Source organism: Rhizophagus irregularis, chromosome 25 (genome assembly GCF_026210795.1).
Source record: "Rhizophagus irregularis chromosome 25, complete sequence".
Classification (NCBI taxonomy): domain Eukaryota; kingdom Fungi; phylum Glomeromycota; class Glomeromycetes; order Glomerales; family Glomeraceae; genus Rhizophagus; species Rhizophagus irregularis.
Window position 1 is genome coordinate 2,349,039 of NC_089453.1, and position 23,053 is coordinate 2,372,091.

At 26.4% G+C, this 23,053-nt stretch overlaps 4 protein-coding genes across 4 annotated transcripts; all 4 read left to right on the top strand.

Moving 5' to 3' along the window:
• Positions 1-307: 307 nt before the first annotated feature.
• OCT59_016972 (uncharacterized protein) lies at positions 308-2,162 on the top strand (the record flags this gene model as incomplete). The annotated part of the gene is made up of 7 exons (XM_066146048.1): positions 308-412; positions 481-622; positions 851-966; positions 1,044-1,857; positions 1,925-1,954; positions 2,027-2,062; positions 2,137-2,162. The coding sequence occupies 7 exons, from the start codon at positions 308-310 to the stop codon at positions 2,160-2,162; spliced, it is 1,269 nt and encodes a 422-aa protein (XP_066003775.1).
• A 3,562-nt stretch (positions 2,163-5,724) lies between these two features.
• On the top strand, positions 5,725-6,266 carry OCT59_016973 (uncharacterized protein; the record flags this gene model as incomplete). Its single annotated transcript, XM_066146049.1, has 3 exons — positions 5,725-5,756; positions 5,819-5,875; positions 6,056-6,266. The coding sequence occupies 3 exons, from the start codon at positions 5,725-5,727 to the stop codon at positions 6,264-6,266; spliced, it is 300 nt and encodes a 99-aa protein (XP_066003776.1).
• Positions 6,267-14,828: 8,562 nt separating this feature from the next.
• On the top strand, positions 14,829-15,133 carry OCT59_016974 (uncharacterized protein; the record flags this gene model as incomplete). Its single annotated transcript, XM_066146050.1, has 2 exons — positions 14,829-14,946; positions 15,006-15,133. The coding sequence occupies 2 exons, from the start codon at positions 14,829-14,831 to the stop codon at positions 15,131-15,133; spliced, it is 246 nt and encodes an 81-aa protein (XP_066003777.1).
• A 4,057-nt stretch (positions 15,134-19,190) lies between these two features.
• OCT59_016975 (uncharacterized protein) lies at positions 19,191-20,564 on the top strand (the record flags this gene model as incomplete). Its single annotated transcript, XM_025319393.2, has 5 exons — positions 19,191-19,512; positions 19,601-19,785; positions 19,869-20,027; positions 20,100-20,152; positions 20,216-20,564. 5 exons carry the CDS (start codon positions 19,191-19,193, stop codon positions 20,562-20,564), a joined length of 1,068 nt encoding a protein of 355 aa, XP_025173933.1.
• Between the last annotated feature and the right edge of the window lie 2,489 nt (positions 20,565-23,053).

Below are 23,053 nucleotides of genomic sequence, written 5' to 3' on the forward strand. Positions count from 1 at the left end.
TTAATTTTATCAGGATAAAAGTTCTATGAAAATTTTACCATTTACATGTGATATAGACCAGAGAAAAAATTTTTTTTTTCTGAAAGGAACCTTTAGTCATGAGATCATAACATTGACACAAAATTCTAAGTTAAGGGAAGATTTACAAATGAGATTTAACCGTCGCTCAATTTTTTTTTTAATTCGATTTTTTCTTTTTTTTAAAAAATATTTTTTTTTCATTATTAATATTATTAAAAATTTACAATTATTGAGTATATTTGATAAATTATAAGTGTTATATTTTTACTTAGAAAATATTAATAAGATGGATATTTCAAACCAAAATTTAAATACAACTGAGATTACAATAAGAAATAATTCTAAAACTGATTCTGAAAATTTATGGAAAGATGATGATAATGAATATCAGGTAAAAATATTATAATATAATAAACAATATAAATATTTATTAAAATTTTTAACCATTTATTTTGATAGTTCCACGCTACAATTTTTTCAACTGATTCAACTACTGAATCAGATGAAACTACTTCCATTCGTAAAAGAGTAAAATTAAATATTATGGATTTAGAAAAAAGAAAAAAAGCATACGGAGTATGTGGAGAATGTAATGAACCAGGTACAGGATGGCGTTGGTGTCAACCTTGTAATGCTAAAAGATTTAAGGAAAATTTTAAAAATTGGACTAGTGGAAATAAAAATATTGATGAATTAATACAACAATCACAACTTAATGCTTTTCATTTCTCAAAATTTCTTGAATGGATACCTTTTGAAAAATTTGAAAATGTTACCTATCTTAATAGAAGTGGATTTAGTAAAATTTATTCGGCTTACTGGCCCGAAGGAAATATTGTATGTTGGGGTATTGAAAGACAAGAATGGTTCCGAAGTTCAAGAAAAGTTGCATTGAAAAGTTTAAATAATTCATCTAATAATATAAGTAATGATTTTTTAAATGAGGTAATTAAAATAAATCTTGCTTTATATTATTATTTGTATTTTAATACATAATTTATTAACAAAATTTGTGATTTTAGATTAAATATTATATTTCAGGTCATTTTCATGCTACTAATACTGTTAAGTGTTATGGAATAACTCAAGACCCAAATACTAAGGATTATATGATGGTTTTACAATATTTTGAGGGAGGACATTTGAAAAATGCTTTAGTGGAAGGTTCAAAACTTGTAATTAAAATAGCATATTTATTTTATATTATAGATGGGCTTTTAGGTATTCATGATGCTGGATATATTCATAAAGATTTTCATCCGGGCAATATATTACATGATAATGATAATGATATACTATCAATTAGTGATTTGGGAATGTGTCAACCAGTAAATGATAATGAACGAAAAGGAATTTATGGAGTAATACCTTATATAGCACCCGAAGTTTTACGTGGATATCAATATACAAAAGCAGCAGATATTTACTCCTTTGGAATAATAATGAATGAAATTATGTCAGAAGAAATTCCTTATAATGATATTCCTCATGATCATTTTTTGGTTGTTAAAATATGTAAAGGATTTAGACCAAAAATTTCTGAAGATATACCAAAATTAATTGTAGATTTGATTATTAAATGTTGGGATGCTAAAGCAGAAAATAGGCCAACTGCTAAAGAATTACGCCAAACAATTCTTAAATATGGAGCAGGAATGGATGATGAAAATAGTGAAATTAGGTATCAAATAAAAGAACGTGAAAAAATTAAAGAGAGTAAATCAAAAAACAGAACAAATGAAAATAAATCTAAAAATCTTCAAACACATCCACAAGCAATTTATACTAGCAGACTTTTAAATTTTGAAAATCTTCCAGAACCAGTTAATTCAACCGGTATTTATACGTTTAAAAAATTAATATGAAAATATAATTTATTGATTTTTTTTATTTTTTTTAATAGAAACTATTTCATCGTCATCAGCAAATCCGAGTAAGTATATATTTGCATTGTTAAAGATTTATTGTGATTATTATAATAATTTTATTTTCATTTTATTAATAGTTTCTGAATGTTTGGGTTGTGAATCAAATGAATTAGGTAAGCAATCTGGTTTTAAATATATGAAATTATTAATTTAATTTAATTATTATTATCATTTTTTTTTAAAATAGATCTCAACCAAGACGATGATGAATAAATTTTAAGGAGTAAATTTATTTATCGCATCGCCTCTGGGAAAAATTATGTAATGCCAGCCAAAATAGAGAGGGTGACAAAAGGTAGCGATGATATCGCACACGTGATGAATAAATTATTTCAATTTTAAAATTAGTATATTTTAATATTTCTTTTTAATTATATATTATTCCATTTTCTTATACAAATTCTTTTGATTTCAGTATTTTATTATATTATTTCAGTAAATTTCTTTATAATTTTTTTATTTTTATTACTATATATTAAATGTAGTGACGTGACTTTATTTGATCAAAGAAAAATAAAATTTGAACTATAAAATAAATACATCATCATGTCGTATACTATTTTATTCTCTAAACCTTTTTAGTTGTCTATACATATTATTTTAATATTCTTTGACTAAGATTTTTAAATATCAAATTCGTACAATAATTGTGCGGAAATTTGATGGATTGGCATGATTTAATTAATTATTGGCGAAATAGAAAATAACGTGACTCCAAAACTTTAGAACATTTGGTACTTTATACAAAAAAAAAAGTTATCTCGATCTTTAATTTCCTATTATTTAATTTTATTTTTATTTTTCAGCTAAATCAAGTTTTACTGGAAAATGAGATTTTAGTACCTTTCTTTGACTGGATGGGCTAGTTAATTAATTTTGATAACTGGACTTAAAGTGGAACAAACGGTCCAGTGGAATTAGATATATGAAGTGACAACACTGACAACACCGGGCACAACATGAAATACAAACCTAGCAAAAAACCAAATTTATGTAAAAGAATAAGTTGGTGTTTAAACTTGATCTAAGTCTCTTATGTATTGTCTTTTATATTTTGATTAAATTTTTTTACTCGATCAATTAATTATTATTTGAATAACTACTAATAAATATATATAAAAAATAACATTTCTTGCATAAAAACTGTATTTATTAAATTATTTACTTTATTCTTCATGCAAATTGTTATTGTTATTTCACAAAGAAAATAATTCTTCATACGATTTGAAAAAAAACTTAAAAGTACTTTTAAGCTATATCTGATATCACGTGATTTGATTATTAAATTCAGCCCGCACTATGATAAATTCGGCCAAGTATTTACAGTAGACTTTAAGGTCGATTTTATAATCGCATCATTCGTCATATTTTTAGTAATAAATGATTTAAAAGAGATTTAAAAGAAATTAAAAATAATTATTAATCATCGTATTTTTATGACGGCACGCCGCACGCACATTCGATTTTTCTTTGATTAAAGGTAGACACGCGCGTACTGTACAAAATATGCTTTATTTAACAATGAAAAATAATCTAGTTTTTTTCCATCAAATCGGAATACCAAAAAAAAAAAATGTATATTAGATCCTACGTCCCTATCCCAATTCATCACTTCATTTAAAATTTACCAATTATTTGTTTTTGATACAAGTTTTTTTTTTTATCATATTATTGTATATTAACATAATTGTATTCATTTAGATTAAAATAATTACAACAATAAAAGAATTTCATTGAAAAATTCCATAACTAAATAATTAAGTCTAACGAACAATAAAAAGAATTTCATTGAAAAATTCCATAAATAGTTAACAAATAATGAAAAACCAATAATATTTAAAAAAAAAACGATTTTACTTTTACATAGATAGATATGCAAGCGGAAAAGCAATCATTTGATGCAGTAAATTGTACTTACTACTGCGATATACAAGTGGTTAGATACAAGATGATACGATCAACATGCATTGTGTAGACACAACATCGTTTAAAAATTCAAAAGTGGTTAGATTCAATGTTGCACAAGATGATAATGTAACTACGATCGACATACTGTGATACATTGTGTAGCAGACACATCATTGAAAGAAAAAATAATAAATAATTCAAATAAGGTTAGAGAAAATTGGAGTACGGGACTATTATCATCAAAAGCCAAAAAAAAACAAAAAAACAAAAAAACAAAAAAAAATGTAACAAGGCTAAAGAATGTATACTTTTCTCTGTAAGGAAATTTATAAGCTCGGAATGTTTTAAGTGCATTAATTTTTTTTAAAAGAGTAATGAATAAATGTTCAGATGGATGATATGGGTGAAGTCTTTAGAAAATATTCAGGGAAATGATTAATGAATAAACATGTAAAGAATTTTTTTTTTTGTAACTTCTAATTGTTGGTTTGATAAATTGGTTAATACTTTTTTTATGGCTTCTTCCCGTATCAATTATTCCAAGATTATCAGAGTTAAAAACTGTAATAGTGAAACAAATATAACGTAAGCTGTGTAACATAAAACTTACATGTATCGGTCGTATCTATATATATTTATTTATTTATAGTAATAAATAAAATATTACAGTTAAAAACAAGCAATAACCTTAATATACAGTAACTGCGGCAAGGATATTTATTGTCAATAATTTCGGATAAATTATTTGATTCATTATATCATAAAGAGAGAAGAGTTCGTATAAATATTTTTTTTTAATGAAAAAAAAATTACATTACAAAAAATTACATTAATAACTAAAAAAAATTTCTTTGAAACAAATAAAATATTTTATCATAAGAACATGTAAACAAATATAAAATCTTTTTGTTTTATGTAAATTAAGTAAATTTAATTGAATTTACTAAATTTGTTTTCATGAAAAATTTCAAAGATAGTCGGAGTACGGATTATAAAAACTCCAATTAATATTATAAAAAACCTTTATTCATACGTTTGTTTTAATTTTACCCTTTATAGAAATATTTGGAACACGCAATAGGAAGTTTATTCAAAGATTCCGAAAAAGTCAAACTTGATCGTCAAAGAATTTAATAATTCACTCATTCAAAGATTCCAAAATTGTCGTGACGTAACTGGAAACTTCAAAGATTATCTGAAGTTTTTGATTGTATAAAAAAAGTAAGTCCTATGCATAATAAAATGTAACCATTATTATTACTGCTTAATAGCAACGTTCATATTATTTTTAATTTAAAAAAATTATAACAAATGAGAATAATAATTTCATTAAAGTTTTTTTAAAAAAAATCATAAGATACCTTAAAAAACAAATTTCTTTTTACTTTTTTTTTAAAAAAAAAAGTTTAATTATTTCATGCCCAATTTATTACAACTCTAAAAAAAAATTCAAAATGAAATTAAATCATATATCACTTTTTATATCTCTATCGATAATTTTATTGAGTAAAATCATCAATCATTTTTGAAGAAAACCAACCTTTAACCGCACAAATATCCAGAATGTTCAGTTTAGATTGTTATAATAATAACATTATTGTCGGTCGAATAGTTCGTAAAGATCCCTCCAAATTACGGTGATTTGAGGAATATTTATCTATTCGTACAATTTATCCCGATGGAACTGTTAAAGGATTTGATCTTCCTTCAGATACATTAAATATACAATCTTTTAATTTTTGTATTCTTCCAAAATATATAAAAACAAATCCTCTCAGATTTTATTCCGTAAAAAAAAATTTTTTTGTTAGTAACTTACGTGGAAGCTGATAATATAAACAATCCTCTTACTTATAATGATTGGAGAATGGTTATCGACTTAGATGGAGTAATCCACAGGTAATAAATAAATTTCCTTTAAATATATATAAAACAATAATACTTACTTAATTCCTTTATAGTAAAATTAAGCTGGGATCATCGTATGTTAATATCGCTTCTAAAGAATGGAAGACCAGGTCAAGATTCCATCACGCTAAATGTTTATCGGGATTTATCTAAATTGCTCCTATAACAAATACTACTGGTTATTCCTTACAGAAATTTAAAATGTAATTTATCCTAATAAATTTCTAAATTTTAATTATAGAAACTAAGATAAAAATTAATTTTAACATTCAAATATTTCCTTTTTTAAGCGATGAAAATGGAGTAATACAACAGATTGTAGAAACTGTAAACATATATCTTACAGGCCACCCGCTTGAGACGGTTGCAACGATGGACGGAGGATATGCGCTTATTCATCCTAATAATACGGGTTCAACAACCTTTTCAATAACTCCTCTTACCCACAATTTGGAATTTACTGCTTGTTGGCTCAATATGGTTAAAAAATATTTATTATAATTCGAATGTCATGATTTTATTAGAAATGAACAAGTTCAAAATAAATCACATTTCATACATTTACAGTATTTGTTATGGCGAATTTTTATCGCCGTTTTTCTCCATGTTTTAACTAAAATTAAAAATTTTCGTTGATTTTTATTTTTCGGGCTATATTTCATTGATCTGCACTATGGTGGTTTACGTAATGGATAATAAAACATTATTTGCCATTAGAATTTTTTGAATTTTTTTTTCAATTTTAATCATTATACAAAAATTAGAATTACGTAATAGCACATGGGCAAATCTAAATTTAGGATTCATTTATTGTAACTTTTGACATCTATTTTTATCAAAAATAGATTTATCACTGTTTTCGATTTAGTTGAAACTGATCAAATTATAAATAAAAATAATAAAATACGAAAACACTTAATCACATGTTGATCAACAATGATCAGCCAATGAAATTTAAACACATAATAATTTACTAAGTAAAATAATTATTTTTCGCGTTCAAACTTCAAACTTTCAAAAGTTCAAAAGAAAATTTTATTATTATGCCTTTTACAACTTTACAATAATTAAAAAATTTCACCAACCATTTAAAAATAATAATTACTATTTTAAATAAAAAATTATTCACAGATAATTGAAATGTTACAAAGTTTATATAGTACTGTAATTATGGCGATTTTTTTTAAAAAAAAAAGTCAAAATCTTAGTGTTCTGTAATTCAAATGATTCTTTAATTTTGAAAGAAGAAATAAATCTTTTTCTAATTATAATCCAAAAATTGCTCAAACACAAATACCAACGCATTTATCTATAGTTATTAATAATAACAAAACTTTTTTTATATACAGCCAGAGACCATGTATTTTTAAATGTTTATAAGTATTTTCAGTTAAATACTTCAGTTAAATAAAAAATAATAATATAATACTTAGTATGAAGTTGCAGTTTTCGGTAAGGGACTGCTGTTATACTTCCATTATACTTAGAGTTGAATCGCTAGTAATCTCCCATTGAAACATTACGAAAAAAAAAAAAACATTATAAAAGTAATATAGGAGTGGCTTAGCATAATGCATCAATCAAAATGCACCCCTTTTTTGTGTGTTCATATGTGAAACGACTGAAACGTGATGCTTTATTAGTACAGTTTCACAAAATTACGAGTTTTCCGTCTTTTAATTATAATTGATCGACAAGCCGCAGTTTCAGCCAAATTGAAAACGGCGATAATTTATATATTTAACTTTATTATTTAAAAAAAAAATTCTTTTTTTTATTTAGTATTTGTGTATTTGTAAGTATATTTGTGAGTATAACAGGATTCTTAATTTATAATAATCATTTATTATACTATGTATCGTCAAATTTCTAAGAACATAAGAAAATTATTATTATTACAATTTAATATATTTATTAGTACAAAGATTTTTGTACACCTATATAAATAATAGTTATTAGTTTTTTATTTATGAAAATTTTCAATTCATACCAATTTATTTGCAATTTCATTTAATAAAATGCTTATAAAAATGTTTCTAATAATCTTAAAATTTTCAAAAATTAAGCTTGTTTATTTTTAAATTAAAATTTTTTTTTTATTTAGATTTTACTTAATTAGAGCTTTTAATTAATAAAATACATAAATTGTTTGAAATTTTGCATGTCTACTATACACAGTGAAATTCGCCAATCTGTTTCAAATAGGTATGATGCAGATCAGTGCATCGGAAAAAATATGACCCAAAAAAATTCATTTTTGTAGTAACTTCGTTAAATATTCCCTTTTAGTAACCAATTCATGGCATATTGAATAAAAAAAAAAATTAAAATTTTTTTTCAAAAAAATTATTTTCAATAAAAAAATTTCTAAAATAACCAAATGGGAACTAACCTTGGTAATCCAACCAATAGTTATTATGATGGAAAAGGAACAGTAAAGAATTTAGAAGAAGCCTTTCATTGGCATCAAAAAGCAGCAGAGAATGGTCATATTAATGCAATGAATAGTTTAGCCATATGTTATAATAATGGAAAAGGAACAAAAAAGAATTTAGAAAAAGCCTTTTATTGGTATCAAAAAGCAGCAGAAAATGGTGTTAAAGAAGCAATGTTTAATTTAACCACAAGTTACGAAAATGGAGAAGGAACAGAAAAGAATTTAGAAAAAGCCTTTTATTGGTATCAAAAAGCAGCAGAAAATGGTCATATTATTGCAATGTTTTATTTAGCAACATGTTATAAAAATGGTGAAGGAACAGAAAAGAATTTAGAAAAATCCTTTCATTGGTATCAAAAAGCAGCAGAAAATGGTAATAAAGAAGCAATGTTTTATTTAGCATTATACTATGAAAATGGAAGAGGAACAGTAAAGAATTTAAAAAAAGCCTTATATTGGTATCAAAAAGCAGCAGAAAATGATGTTAAAGAAGCAATGAATAATTTGGCCATATGTTATGAAAATGGAGAAGGAACAGTAAAGAATTTAGAAGAAGCCTTTCATTGGTATCAAAAAGCAGTAGGAAGTGGTGATAAAGTAGCAATGTATAGTTTAGCCATATGTTATGAAAATGGAAAAGGAACAAAAAAGAATTTAGAAACAGCCTTTTATTGGTATCAAAAAGCAGCAAAAAATGGTGATAAAGATGCAATGAATAGTTTAGCCATATGTTATAAAAATGGAGAAGGAACAAAAAAGAATTTAAAAAAAGCCTTTCATTGGTATCAAAAAGCAGCAGAAAATGGTCAGAGTAGTGCAATGAATTATTTTGCCATATGTTATAAAAATGGAGAAGGAACAAAAAAGAATTTAGAAAAAGCCTTTTATCAAAAAGTAGCAGAAAATGGTGATTCTGATGCAATGAATAATTTAGCCATATGTTATGAAAATGGAGAAGGAACAGAAAAGAATTTAGAAAAAGCCTTTCATTGGTATCAAAAAGCAGCAGAGAATGGTCATATTAATGCAATGAATAGTTTAGCCATATGTTATGAAAATGGAAATGGAACAAAAAAGAATTTAGAAAAAGCCTTTCATTGGTATCAAAAAGCAGCAGAAAATGACCATATTGGTGCAATGTATAGTTTAGCTATATGCTATGAAAATGGAGAAGGAACAGAAAAGAATTTAGAAAAAGCCTTTTGTTGGTATCAAAAAGCAACAGAAAATGGCAATATTAATGCAATGTATAATTTAGCCATAAGTTATGAAAATGGAAAAGGAACAGAAAAGAATTTAGAAAAAGCCTTTCATTGGTATCAAAAAGCAGTAGGAAATTGTCATATTAATGCAATGAATAGTTTAGCCATATGTTATAAAAATGGAAAAGGAACAGAAAAGAATTTAGAAAAAGCCTTTCATTGGTATCAAAAAGCAGTAGAAAATGGAGACAGAAAAGCAATATTTTATTTAGCCATAAGTTACGAAAATGGAGAAGGAACAGAAAAGAATTTAGAAAAAGCCTTTCATTGGTATCAAAAAGCAGCAGAAAATGGCCATATTAATGCAATGAATAGTTTAGCCATATGTTATGTAAATGGAAAAGGAACAAAAAAGAATTTAGCAAAATCCTTTCATTGGTATCAAAAAGCAGCAGAAAATGATCATATTGGTGCAATGTATAGTTTAGCTATATGTTATGAAAATGGAGAAGGAACAGAAAAGAATTTAGAAAAAGCCTTTTATTGGTATCAAAAAGCAGCAGAAAATAGTGATTCTTATGCAATGAATAGTTTAGCCATATGTTATGTAAATGGAAAAGGAACAGAAAAGAATTTAGAAAAAGCCTTTTATTGGTATCAAAAAGCAGCAGAAAATGGTGTTAAAGAAGCAATGTTTTATTTAGCAACATGTTATGAAAATGGAAGAGGAACAGAAAAGAATTTAGAAATATCCTTTCATTGGTATCAAAAAGCAGCAGAAAATTGCGGTGAAAATGCAATGTATTATTTAGCATTATGCTATGAAAATGGAAGAGGAACAGTAAAGAATTTAGAAAAAGCCTTTTATTGGTATCAAAAAGCAGCAGAAAATGATGTTAAAGAAGCAATGAATAATTTGGCCATATTTTATGAAAATGGAGAAGGAACAAAAAAGAATTTAAAAAAAGCCTTTCATTGGTATCAAAAAGCAGCAGAAAATGGTAATTCTGATGCAATGATTAATTTAGCCAAATGTTATAAAAATGGAAAAGGAACAAAAAAGAATTTAAAAAAAGTGTATCAAAAAGCTGCAGAAAATGGTCATATTAATGCAATGAGTAGTTTAGCCATATGTTATGAAAATGGAAAAGGAACAAAAAAGAATTTAAAAAAAGCCTTTTATTGGTATCAAAAAGCAGCAGAAAATGGTGACGAAAAAGCAATATTTTATTTAGCCATAAGTTACGAAAATGGGGAAGGAACAGAAAAGAATTTAGAAAAAGCCTTTCATTGGTATCAAAAAGCAGCAGAAAATAGTAATGAAGTGGCAATGTTTCATTTAGCCATATGTTATAAAAATGGGGAAGGAACAGAAAAGAATTTAGAAAAAGCCTTTTATTGGTATCAAAAAGCAGTAGTAAATGGTAATGAAGTAGCAATGTTTAATTTAGCCATATGCTATGTAAATGGAAAAGGAACAGAAAAGAATTTAGAAAAAGCCTTTCATTGGTATCAAAAAGCAGCAGAAAATGGTCATATTAATGCAATGAATAGTTTAGCCATATGTTATGAAAATGGAGAAGGAACAGAAAAGAATTTAGAAAAAGCCTTTGGTTGGTATCAAAAAGCAGCAGAAAATGGCCATATTAATGCAATGAATAGTTTAGCCATATGTTATGAAAATGGAGAAGGAACAGAAAAGAATTTAGAAAAAGCCTTTGATTGGTATCAAAAAGCAGCAGAAAATGGCCATATTAATGCAATGAATAGTTTAGCCATATGTTATGAAAATGGAGAAGGAACAGAAAAAAAATTAGAAAAAGCCTTTGGTTGGTACCAAAAAGCAGCAGAAAATGGCCATATTAATGCAATGAATAGTTTAGCCATATGTTATGAAAATGGAGAAGGAACAGAAAAGAATTTAGAAAAAGCCTTTTGTTGGTACCAAAAAGCAGTAGAAAATGGTAATAAAGTAGCAATGATTAATTTAGCCATATGTTATGAAAATGGAGAAGGAACAGAAAAGAATTTAGAAAAAGCCTTTGGTTGGTATCAAAAAGCAGCAGAAAATGGTGATGAAAATGCAATGAATAGTTTAGCTATAAGTTATGAAAATGGAGAAGGAACTGAAAAGAATTTAGAAAAAGCCTTTCGTTGGTATCAAAAAGCAGCAGAAAATGACCATATTAATGCAATGTTTAGTTTAGCCATAAGTTATGAAAATGGAGAAGTAACAGAAAAGAATTTAGAAAAAGCCTTTTGTTGGTATCAAAAAGCAGCAGAAAATGACCATATTAATGCAATGTATAGTTTAGCCATAAGTTATGAAAATGGAGAAGGAACAGAAAAGAATTTAGAAAAAGCCTTTCATTGGTATCAAAAAGCAGTAGAAAATGGTAATGAAGTAGCAATGTTTAATTTAGCCATATGTTATGAAAATGGAGAAGGAACAAAAAAGAATTTAGAAAAAGCCTTTTGTTGGTATCAAAAAACAGCGGAAAATGGTCATACTGGTGCAATGAATAATTTAGCTACACACTATAAATATGGAGAAGGAATAGAAAAAAATTTAGAAAAAGCCTTTCATTGGTATCAAAAAGCAGCAGAAAATGACGGTGAAAATGCAATGAATAGTTTAGCCATATGTTATAAAAATGGAGAAGGAACAGAAAAGAATTTAGAGAAAGCCTTTCATTGGTACCAAAAAGCAGCAGAAAATGGTGATAAAAATGCAATGAATAATTTAGCCATATGTTATAAAAATGGAGAAGGAACAGAGAAGAATTTAGAAAAAGCTTTTTATTGGTATCAAAAAGTAGCAGAAAATAATAAAGTAAATCTTAAAAATGAAGTTGAATCATGTAATGAATGTAAGCAACCATATACCGATTATCAGTGGTGCCAACAATGTAATACTAGACGATTTCAACAAGATTTTTCAAAGTGGACTAGTAAAAATGAATTTATTAATAATTTTATTCAAGAAGCACAACTAAATGCTAAAAATAGTTATGAAATTTTAGAATGGATACCTTATAATAAATTGTCAAGTATAGATTATTATGATAAAGGAGGATTTGGTGAAATTCATACTGCTATCTGGTTAGATGGACCTATTTATAGTTGGGACTTTGACAAACAACAATGGTATAGACAAACAGAGTATGAGGTTATTCTCAAAACACTTAATAATTCATCAAATTTAAATAGTAAATTTCTTGATGAGGTATAGTATTTATTTTAATAGCAAATTTTATTTTCTTTTGCAAAAAAATTAATAATTTTTTTATCATCTATATAGTGGAAATATCATTATAATTGTCAAAAAAAATCATTTTCAAAATTTATTCAATTCTTTGGAATTACTCAAGATCCAAATAATTTAAATTATATAATAGTAATGAGTTATGCAAAAAAAGGAAGTTTGAGAAAATGTTTGTCTGATATAATTAAATTTAAGTGGCAAGACAAGTTACAATTATTGAAAACAATTGTATTAGGACTCAAAGTAATTCATGAATCAAATTTAACTCATGGTGATTTTCATGATGGTAATATTTTAATGTCAGATAATCACAATGAATTATTTATTATTGATTTAGGACTATGTAAACCTATAAGTGATTCTGATAATAAGGTTAACGAAATTTATGGAGTTTTACCTTATATGGCACCTGAAATATTAAGAAACAAACCCTATACCCCAGCAAGTGATATTTATAGTTTTTCAATGATAATGTGGGAATTTACATCAGGTATTCCTCCATTTAATTATGAAGCACATGATCATCACCTTATTTTGAGTATCTGTGAAGAGAAACGTCCTGAAATTATAAAAAATACTCCAAAATGTTATATAGATTTAATGAAAAAATGTTGGGATTCAAATCCCTCCAATAGACCAACCATAAGAATGCTTGAAAATATTATATCTGAATGGATTAGTTGTATTAGTGAATATTATAGTATAAACAGGGATGGAGATTATAAATTTATGGTACCTAATGTTGTTAATCGATTAAAAGATGATATGTTGGAATTTGCAAAAGCAGACAAAACTTCAGTACAAGAACATGCAAATTCTCCTATTATGCAATCTCATCCACAAGCATATTATACAAGTCGCAAATTTACTGCTCAAAATAAATCTGAAATCGTAATTCAGGGAAAGTCTGAAAACTTCTTAGTTCAAGAAAAGTCTGAGTGTTTTGAATGTATAATTGAAAATCAATAATCTTTTTATTTATTGAACTATTTATCAGTTATTATATAGAAAATATTTAAATTATGTAATTTACAATTTTTGCAATAAAATGAACGTTATTAAATATAATAATTATTGAATAATGTTTGTTTATACAATATTTTTATTTCATTATTTCTTATAAATTATAATGATTATCGTACATTTCATCTAAGTCTGTTTTGCAGAAACTCATTTTTCCAAAGTCATTCACTAAAAGAAAGTTTTGGAAGTTCTGCAGAAGAGACATCCCATCAAATGGGCAAATGGGCATTTCGCTGGCTCCTCATCTATTTTGGTGGGACATTTTACCTAAAATGTTAGTAATTGACATATTTCCTTAATTAAATCAATTTAATACAAAGAAAATAATTAAATTTTCAAAGAACAAATTCTCTTTTTTCGTTTATTCCAGAAAATTAGGAGTATGATGATTTCATTATCTTAAATTTAAGATCAAATAAAATTAATAAAAAAAATGAGTCAATATAACATATAAATAATTCATTTATCTTCAAAAAAATAGGAAATTTAAAAAGTTCCATATCTTGGCAATATGTTCCTTCACTGAAATGGCTCTGGCAAAATGTCTTTCAGCAAAATAGCCATTTAGGGAGAATATTCATTCGGGAAATTGTTTTTTGACAAAATGGCACTTTGGTAAAACATTTCTGGCGAAATTTCTTCAGAAAAATGGGTTTAGTGAAATGTACATGGATACCAATTATAATAGCAACTTTACACCTAAGTATTATCATAAAAATTTATTTATTAATTTATGTTAGCCTTTTTGAATCAACTTAGACTATTACTCCTATCCCTTTCCCAATTGAGATTGATAAACTATTTTATATTGCAGATAAAGATATTGATAGATAATAAATTAGTTATGAATAGTGATTATAGATTTTTATGCAATTTTAAATTCCTATTTCAAAATTATAAATTCAACTTTCATTTATAATTGTACATATAAATTTGAAATAAATAAATGATAAAATCTTAGTACCGCCGCAGGTGATCATCACCGCAAAAGTTTGTTTCACGTGATTATTACGATATTATTTTATTTACTGATTCCAAATCAAATCAAAATAGTTTTGTGAAAGTATTTTTTTTTTCATATACAAATATTTCTTCCTTTTTATTTTTATTATATATATACTTTCTTTTTTTCCAAAATGAATATTGATAATTATAATGATGAAATTAATTTGAATGATCCTACAATAATATTTGATGATAATAATAGCTACAGTTATATTGCTAATAAATCGGATGAATTTGAAAATGATGATGGTAAGTGTTAATATACAGTTTTGTTTTACTAACATTGATTTTTTTGATATTTTAACTAGATTTTCAACTAATGATGGCTTTGAGTACCAAGAAGAGGAAACAGAAATCAGAAATTGGAATGATTTTTACAATTATGAGCTTGCAGAACGTTTTCTTGATCAGTATGCAAAATCAAATGGATTTGTAATCATAAAAGGACGAATAGAAAAAGATAAAACCGATAAATCAATCATTGTAAGAAGGTCTTTTGAATGTCATCATGAAAGAATTCGTAAATCAAAGAAGGTTATTGATTTTATGCAACAAAGAAATTGACAATCAGAAAAGATAAATTGTCCTTGGGTATGCAATGTCAATAGAATAAAGAATACAGATTCTGTAAAAATCACCAGTTTTATTAATGATATTATGATTCCTTGGTGTTTCAGTACAATTGGCATCGTACCTATATATGATTCTTCTTATATTGTAATTACTTCTGTAATTTTAATATTGTAATGCTTTTTTTTATTATGTAATAAATTGATTACCAATTGAATTCTTTTTATCGATTGTATTAAAAGTGACTTGGATTTAATTGTGTTGAAAATATCATTTGCGTTGAAGGTAGAACTTAGGGTTAGGTTAGCATTAGTTGCATAGGAATATTATTGCGTTGAAGGTCAAACTTAGGGTTAGGTTAGGATTAGTTGCATAGGGAGCTTAAAAACTTTTTAAAATTTGCAAGTAAACGATCGCAATCACATTGTAAATATCACGTGTTATATCAATCATGTGATAGCGGTGATGGTCACCGGCGGCGGTAATTACAAAAATTCATTAATAAAAATCTAATAAAATCAAAAAAAATCATTTAGTTATAATAACACTTTTAAATTTTAATACATACTGTATACTGTATATTGTATAGTAATATATGTATTATCGAATTATATACTAATTGATATTTGAGCAAAATGCCTAAGCAAATTAATAAAAATAATAAAAATATTTTAGAACCAAAAATGCCACTGCTAACAAAAAATTTAATAAAAAGCTTTCTAATATAACTGACGTTTCAAATAAAAGCGATGATGATCCTGACATGAAATTTTGAACGAACGCTTAGAAAAGATAGAGGAGTTGGTTGAAAATTTGGCAAAAACAACTCGAAATTTAGCATCAATTTCAAAGGTAATTACAAGCATTTATTAAATGAAATTGTGAGATATTTTGATTTCTGAAATTTTCTTAAAATTAGCGAGAAGATAAAATCTCTCGAATAAATTTGTCACGTTGTACACTTAAGATTTGTTATTTCTATAAATATTTTTTGTAAATCCTGATGACCTCCTCAAAGAGAAATACTAAAGGAGTATAAAACCTTATGTTTGATTGAAAAAAGTGTCCAGAATTTATTCAAATAATTATACAGTCAATTCTATCTAAGCTAACACTTTTTAAATGCACGCACTTTATAATTTCTTTTTAAATGCAACTAAAACCATATCGTGACCAAATCTTGGTATACACTGTATCATTTATATTTACCATGAAGTCTCATCCTCTTCTCGCTTTAATAATTTCAATCATCTTTAGTCAAATAGCTTATATATCGCTCACTGAAGGTAAATTTTTGAATAGTTATAGCAGTAATTCTCTCAGACTCTCAGTATTATTACGTATTAATTAGATGCAATATCTTGTATATACAGGCCATACAATATGGGTTTATAACAAATTTGTTGCAGGTACAGTACATGGGCTGTAGTTACTGCCATCGATACTTTAGATTTAGAACATCAAAATCAAATTGATCAGTTTGGCTATACCTGATAACTATACAACGTTTTACCTTTATTTAGAACTTTGAAGATACTAAAACACGCGGACCGATCAATAATAATCAGGATTGCTGTTGGCACTTTCATGGTTCCCTTAATAATTGGGACGGTATTCCCTTGTTAAATAATACTGTATATATAATAATTTGAAAAATCAATCATCCATCAATGTTGTCAAAAATCAAAAATAAAAAATCATCGTCCGCGTGTGCAACGTTAAAATCATGGTTATATAATAAATTTTATTTAAATAAAACCAATAAATCAAATATTTGATAATCATTTATTCTAATTTTTTATAAATGTTCACCGTATATTACAAGTTAAACGTTCAATCATGAAATTCGTATCAATAACTAACTGTTCGGAGAGAAGCGAAGGACAATATATGTCTACGCACTGTTTTCTATCAACCCATATGGCCGTGAATATTCGTTTGCAATACTAATTCATCCTTTCATTTATTTTTAAAAATTTCATGAGAATTTTAAAATGGATTATAAAACAAGTAATAAAGCTTCAATAATAATAAAATTGATATAACAGATATAAGATTGACCAAATTATGGTTTTTGGGTAACAAAATGTATGACGAAAATGTACGACGAAATGTATTAACTTTGATCGTCTGCCGCTCAACCACACCTGTTTATCGTCATCCCCATGTATCCTAGGAAGATGATCTAAGCTAATTTTTGTCAAATCTTCCGACTTAATACTTATAGTCTTATACCGTTTGACACTTGGTATTTCAGGATCACGAATTTTGAATCCAAGTAATTGATTGGGTCTGATCATTCTACGACTTTTAACAAGGCCAGTCATGTGTCCATTTGCGATAAATATAGTATTTACTTTGGTAGGTCACATAATTTAGTTACATATACTTTATCAAAAGATTGTTCCTTTACAAGAATAAAAGTTTCAACAAATTCTTTGTAGACGGGAACGGAAAAGCAGAGTGATCTAATTCATTTTAATGGTAATATGGATACGAATTTTTTCCATTCCCCGTAAAAAAATTTTAACTGTAATTTCTGTACAACTCCATGAACATGATATATTTAACTAAAAATCCAAGCAAATAATTTCTATGTTTTGAGGCTAATAAATTCCGTGAATATGATACATTCCCGGAAATAACATGGAATAAAAAAAAACACGGAATAAATTTTTTATAGGGATTTAATTTAGCTTAATTATACACTTGTTTGATCATTCCAAATGAAAATGAGGACCTAATAACAATGGAATATTTGGCACAAAATACAACAATAATGCATGTAATCAACAAAAGAATCTTCTTTGATGAATTTATTCAAATAATTGATCCTACAGTACATCAAAAATCCTTAAGGAGCAAAAGAAGCAAAAGGATGCAGGGAATATTGAAATAATTAAAAAAAAGTCGAATAAAATTATAGCTTTCAAAAATGATAAAAGATATTGAAAGTTATAATAAGTGACTTATACTTGGAAAGATTATAATAGCAATGGACATAATATGTAATAATTTACATTATAAAGTTATATTGTATTAATAAAAAAGATTTAATAAAAAAAAATTTATTAATCATCATTAACTTAAATAAAAATATCAAAGTCTTACTATTTTGTTTTACCTTTTTATTTGTCGTTATTTTCGAACTGGCATTTTAACATCACAAATCACGTGAGCGTGACATTTTTCTGCGGTACGCCTCTATTACACAGATAATAAAAGCACGAATATATTATATTGAAATATTATAAAGCTTCGGCATTGCCGTATACAAATATATAATATATTATCATAATTCATAAATATATTTATTCCAATATGGTAGTAATTTTAATCATTTACCGTTTGTGATTTACCATTTGCATCTGGTCACGGGACATCCGGAAATATTGTGCAACTCACCACATTATTCACATAATGGGATTTTTATGCGTAAGTATGATTATTCATACAATAAACTATGATTAAGTTAACAAAAAAAAAAAGGACTTATTTTGTCGCTATAATGATTTCTATTTTAAGATAGATTATCCTCCGTTGATTTGCATCTGGTCACGTGACATCCGGAAATCGACCACATAATAAAGATTATTATGCATAAGCATGATTATTCATACAATAAGGCGATCATTATATTAACAAAAAAGGAATATTCTCTCGTATTTTGTCGGCTATATTGATTTCTTTTTTAAGATATATTTTCCTTCGTTTGGTTTGATTGAAAAATGAAAATCGACTAATTGATGTAATAGGCTCATTATTGTAATGGCAAATTTACTTTTTACACTTTGGGTAATATAGGAAGTCCATTTAAAAATAAAAATTTTATTTCCAAGTCAAATGAATTTTTTACTATAAATGTGCAAATTTTGATTCATACAAATTAATTTTTTTTTCTAAAAACTAAAAAAAAAAAAAATATGACAGTCAAATCTAATAAAGGAGTAATTCTTAAGGCAAATCCAAAAGGAACGCCTGAAGTTGATAAAGATTTTGAATTGGCTCATCGTACAATTGATATTGAAAATTTGAATTTGGAAGAAAATGATTTTGTTCTTAAAAATTTATATTTGTCTATAGACCCTTATGTTCGTATTACTTTACAAGAACCAACATCATCCAGTTTGAAATATGATAAAAAGATACCAATTGGTCAGGTTATAAAAGGGTTGGGAGTTTCTGAAGTTGTAAAAACAAATAATCCTAAATTTAAAGTTGGAGATCTCGTTTTTGGAGCTATTGGTAAATAATATGTAAAAACATATGTAAAAAAAATATTTTATTGCAAAAAATTGAATTTAAATTATTATTATTTTTTATTCTATCTTAGGTTGGGAAGAATATTCTTATATCAAATCTGATATTGCTTATGCTTTTTCATTTGTAAATAAAGAATTGTTAAAGGATACACCATTAAGTTACCACGTTAGTTTTCTTAGATTTGGTGGATTGACTTCTTATGCATCTCTTATAGATATTGGAAAACCAAAAGAGGGAGAAACAATTTATGTTTCGGTATGCATAACAAACTCTCTTAATTATATTTACTTACATTCTTTTTAAAAAGGTGCTTAAAATAAAATTACTAATTATTTTAGACTGCTGCTGGTCTTACTGGACAACTCGTTGGTCAAATAGCTAAAATTAAAGGAATGAGAGTTGTTGGGTCTACCGGATCTGATGAGAAAGTTGATTTTCTTTTGAATGAATTAAAATTTGATGCTGCTTTTAATTATAAAAAGGTTGATCTTGATAAGGTACTAAGCAAATTAACTTTTAAATGGAATTTTTTTTTATTTTTATATTCAACTTGTACATTATATCTTTAGGCGTTATCCGAGCATTGTCCAAACGGTATTGATATTTATTATGATAACGTTGGGTATGTATCCATATAAATATAACCTCATTATGAAAATTTTTTAAAACTCTTTTTTTTTAATAGTGGAAAAGCTCTTGAAGTGGCTTTGGAGCATTGTAATCGACTTGCACGTGTTGTGGTTTGTGGTATGATATCACAGTACAATATAACAAATCCTGACGAAAGATATGGAATTAAAAATCTAAACAATATTGTCGCTAATAGCATAAATATCCAAGGATTTATGGTAACGGATTATATTGGTAAAGATATTGAAAAAGAATTTGAAAAAGATATTATTGAATGGATTAAAAATGGCAAAATTATTTATAAAGAGACTGTGATTGATGGAGTTGAAAATATACCAAAAGCTTTTGTTGATATGTTGAATGGTAAAAATGTTGGTAAATATGTTGTAAAAATAGCTGATTAGTAGTAGGATATGAATTTCTTTTTTGTCTCATTTGATTATCTGTAGTACATCAGTACATATATATTTAACTCAAATATTTCTGATATATATATACTGTAAATAAAGGAAAAGATTTTTATATTTGATTATCTATGAACAGAATTTTTTATTTTTTTAAAATTGACATGAATATATAACACTAATATATTATAAGTCTAAAAAGAAATGTCATAGAATGGTTTTCACGAATAGTATTGACGCAAACATGAACAGCGTGTCTCTTTTCATTTTTTTATGATATTTCCGGTACTTCATTACTAATTAGCCACATGATCGTCTCCAATTAATCAAACAAGATTCATCTTTATTCGCAAGTATCAAAGATTATTGCACTGCTCAATTTCTTACCAACTTCCGTGATTCCGTTCACTTTATGATTATAAGAAATTATTAGTCCACAAAAATTAAAAAGTATCTCTCGAAAGAAGCAATAGTAAACAGGCAAAGTGAAGTGGCTAGTATACGCCTAAAAAAAATTCAACAACCAACAATGCCCGGATACGCACCTGCCAGATAAAGATCCGTTACTTTGGTAGGCAATTACGTGAAGCAACTGGACTTAATCCCAATGCCAACGCCAGAACTCGTGTTAAAATTCATGGAATCTTTGTTAAATTTAAAAATGGTTAAATGAATTTATTAATAGATTACATTTTAAATTATACCAAAAAGTAAAAAAATTCGGTTAAAAATAATGAATATCCATTAATATTAAAACACTAACATTTTTAAAACTTATAAACTTACAGCAAGAATATATGAACGATTAAAGAGCCAAAATAAAAAATCCTTTCCAAATGATTGTTTTCTAAAAAAGTATTAAATTTTTAAAGTTAGAATACCGATAGATTTTTTATAAGTTAAAAAAAAAGCAATATTAATTTTATAGTAAGTTCTTTTAAATAACTAATAATATAAGATCAGATTTTAAAATGTAATTTAACTAATAATATAAGATTTATGTATTTTGAAATTATAAATTTTTTAAATTTATAATTATTTGATTCATCTTATTATAACAAATCAAATGATGGTTTTCATAATTGATATTAACAAAATGATGATTGAAAAACATTAAATTTAAAAATTTTACAATTTTATATCATTTGATTTATTTTAAAGAAATGAATCAAATGGTGGTAAATTATCTTTCTACAGGTTATCAAAAATCTAGATAAAGGATTATTAAATATAATCAAGCTCGCGGTGGAACAAACTATAACCTTGCAATTCAGAAAGCTGGACTTTTGATTGAATCTCACTTTGATCTTGCAAAGTATACTATTTTGAGCATGTTAAAATACTTTAATTATTCGGTATAATTTATTTATTTTTGTCCGGAGCGAAGGGAAGGACAATATATGTCTACGCACTATGAAAAAAAAATCAATCACGTGAATTTCTCTGTCCGCCACGTGCTTTAATTAATCACTTTTACTAACATTGAAGAAAGTATAATAAACTAGGAACGGAAACCGTTGTAAGTCCGGAGCGAAAAAAAGATAAAACTCGACGACGTCACGTGTGGACAGAAAAACTCACGTGATAGTTCATTTTTCATAATGCGTAGACATATGGCTTGGAATAAAGTTCTAAAATTAGTGTTTTTATGTCCGCCCTGTTTGCTCAGAACTGGAGCGAAAAACTAAAATATGCGATTTCATTGGGTGACGATCACGTAGCGGACAGAGAATTCACGTGATCGATTTTTTTTTTTCATATGATTAGCGCGTAAACATATATTGTCCTTCGCTTCGCTCCGGACAATAATACTACCTTAAATATACGGTTGTTAAAGCTACTATATGTACAATACAAAATTGTAGTAATCAATTTCGCTAATTTACTTAGTTGAATGAAATCCACTTATGAATTGTATTTTTATTTGAAAACTTGCAGTTTGGAGCTTGTTGATCGCTAATATTATCACTTATCACGAAAAAATCATTTCAACTAATCAGCCACTTTGTTTTTGTTTGTTTTAGCCGGTTACGCAGTCACCGATTTACTGGCCCAAATAATTAGTAAATATACAGTAGTCTTCTTCAACTAAGCGAAAATTAAGATGCTGTTTATTTTATAATGCAAAGTTTCAATTCTGTGAATTTTTAAATAATCATTTACTGATTACATAATTTATAATAAATATACTATTAATTTTAGTTTTTGAAATTTTTGATTATTTTATTTCTTTTCCTTACATTAGCGACGTCGTCATATTGATTTTTAAAATTCAACTTTATGCATGTTGCACATTACACCGTTTCAAAATAAATACATTCTAAATAAATTTTCTCACGGTTCATTTGTTGTGCGTCTATGGTCGAGAAATGATAAAGATCTACTTGTCACATGAATTTATTATATGTCGGCGCTTTATTTAGCCGATTGTTTCCAAAAACAATTTAGAACTTTTATTTATATAAATATCAAGGATATCTATGGAATGT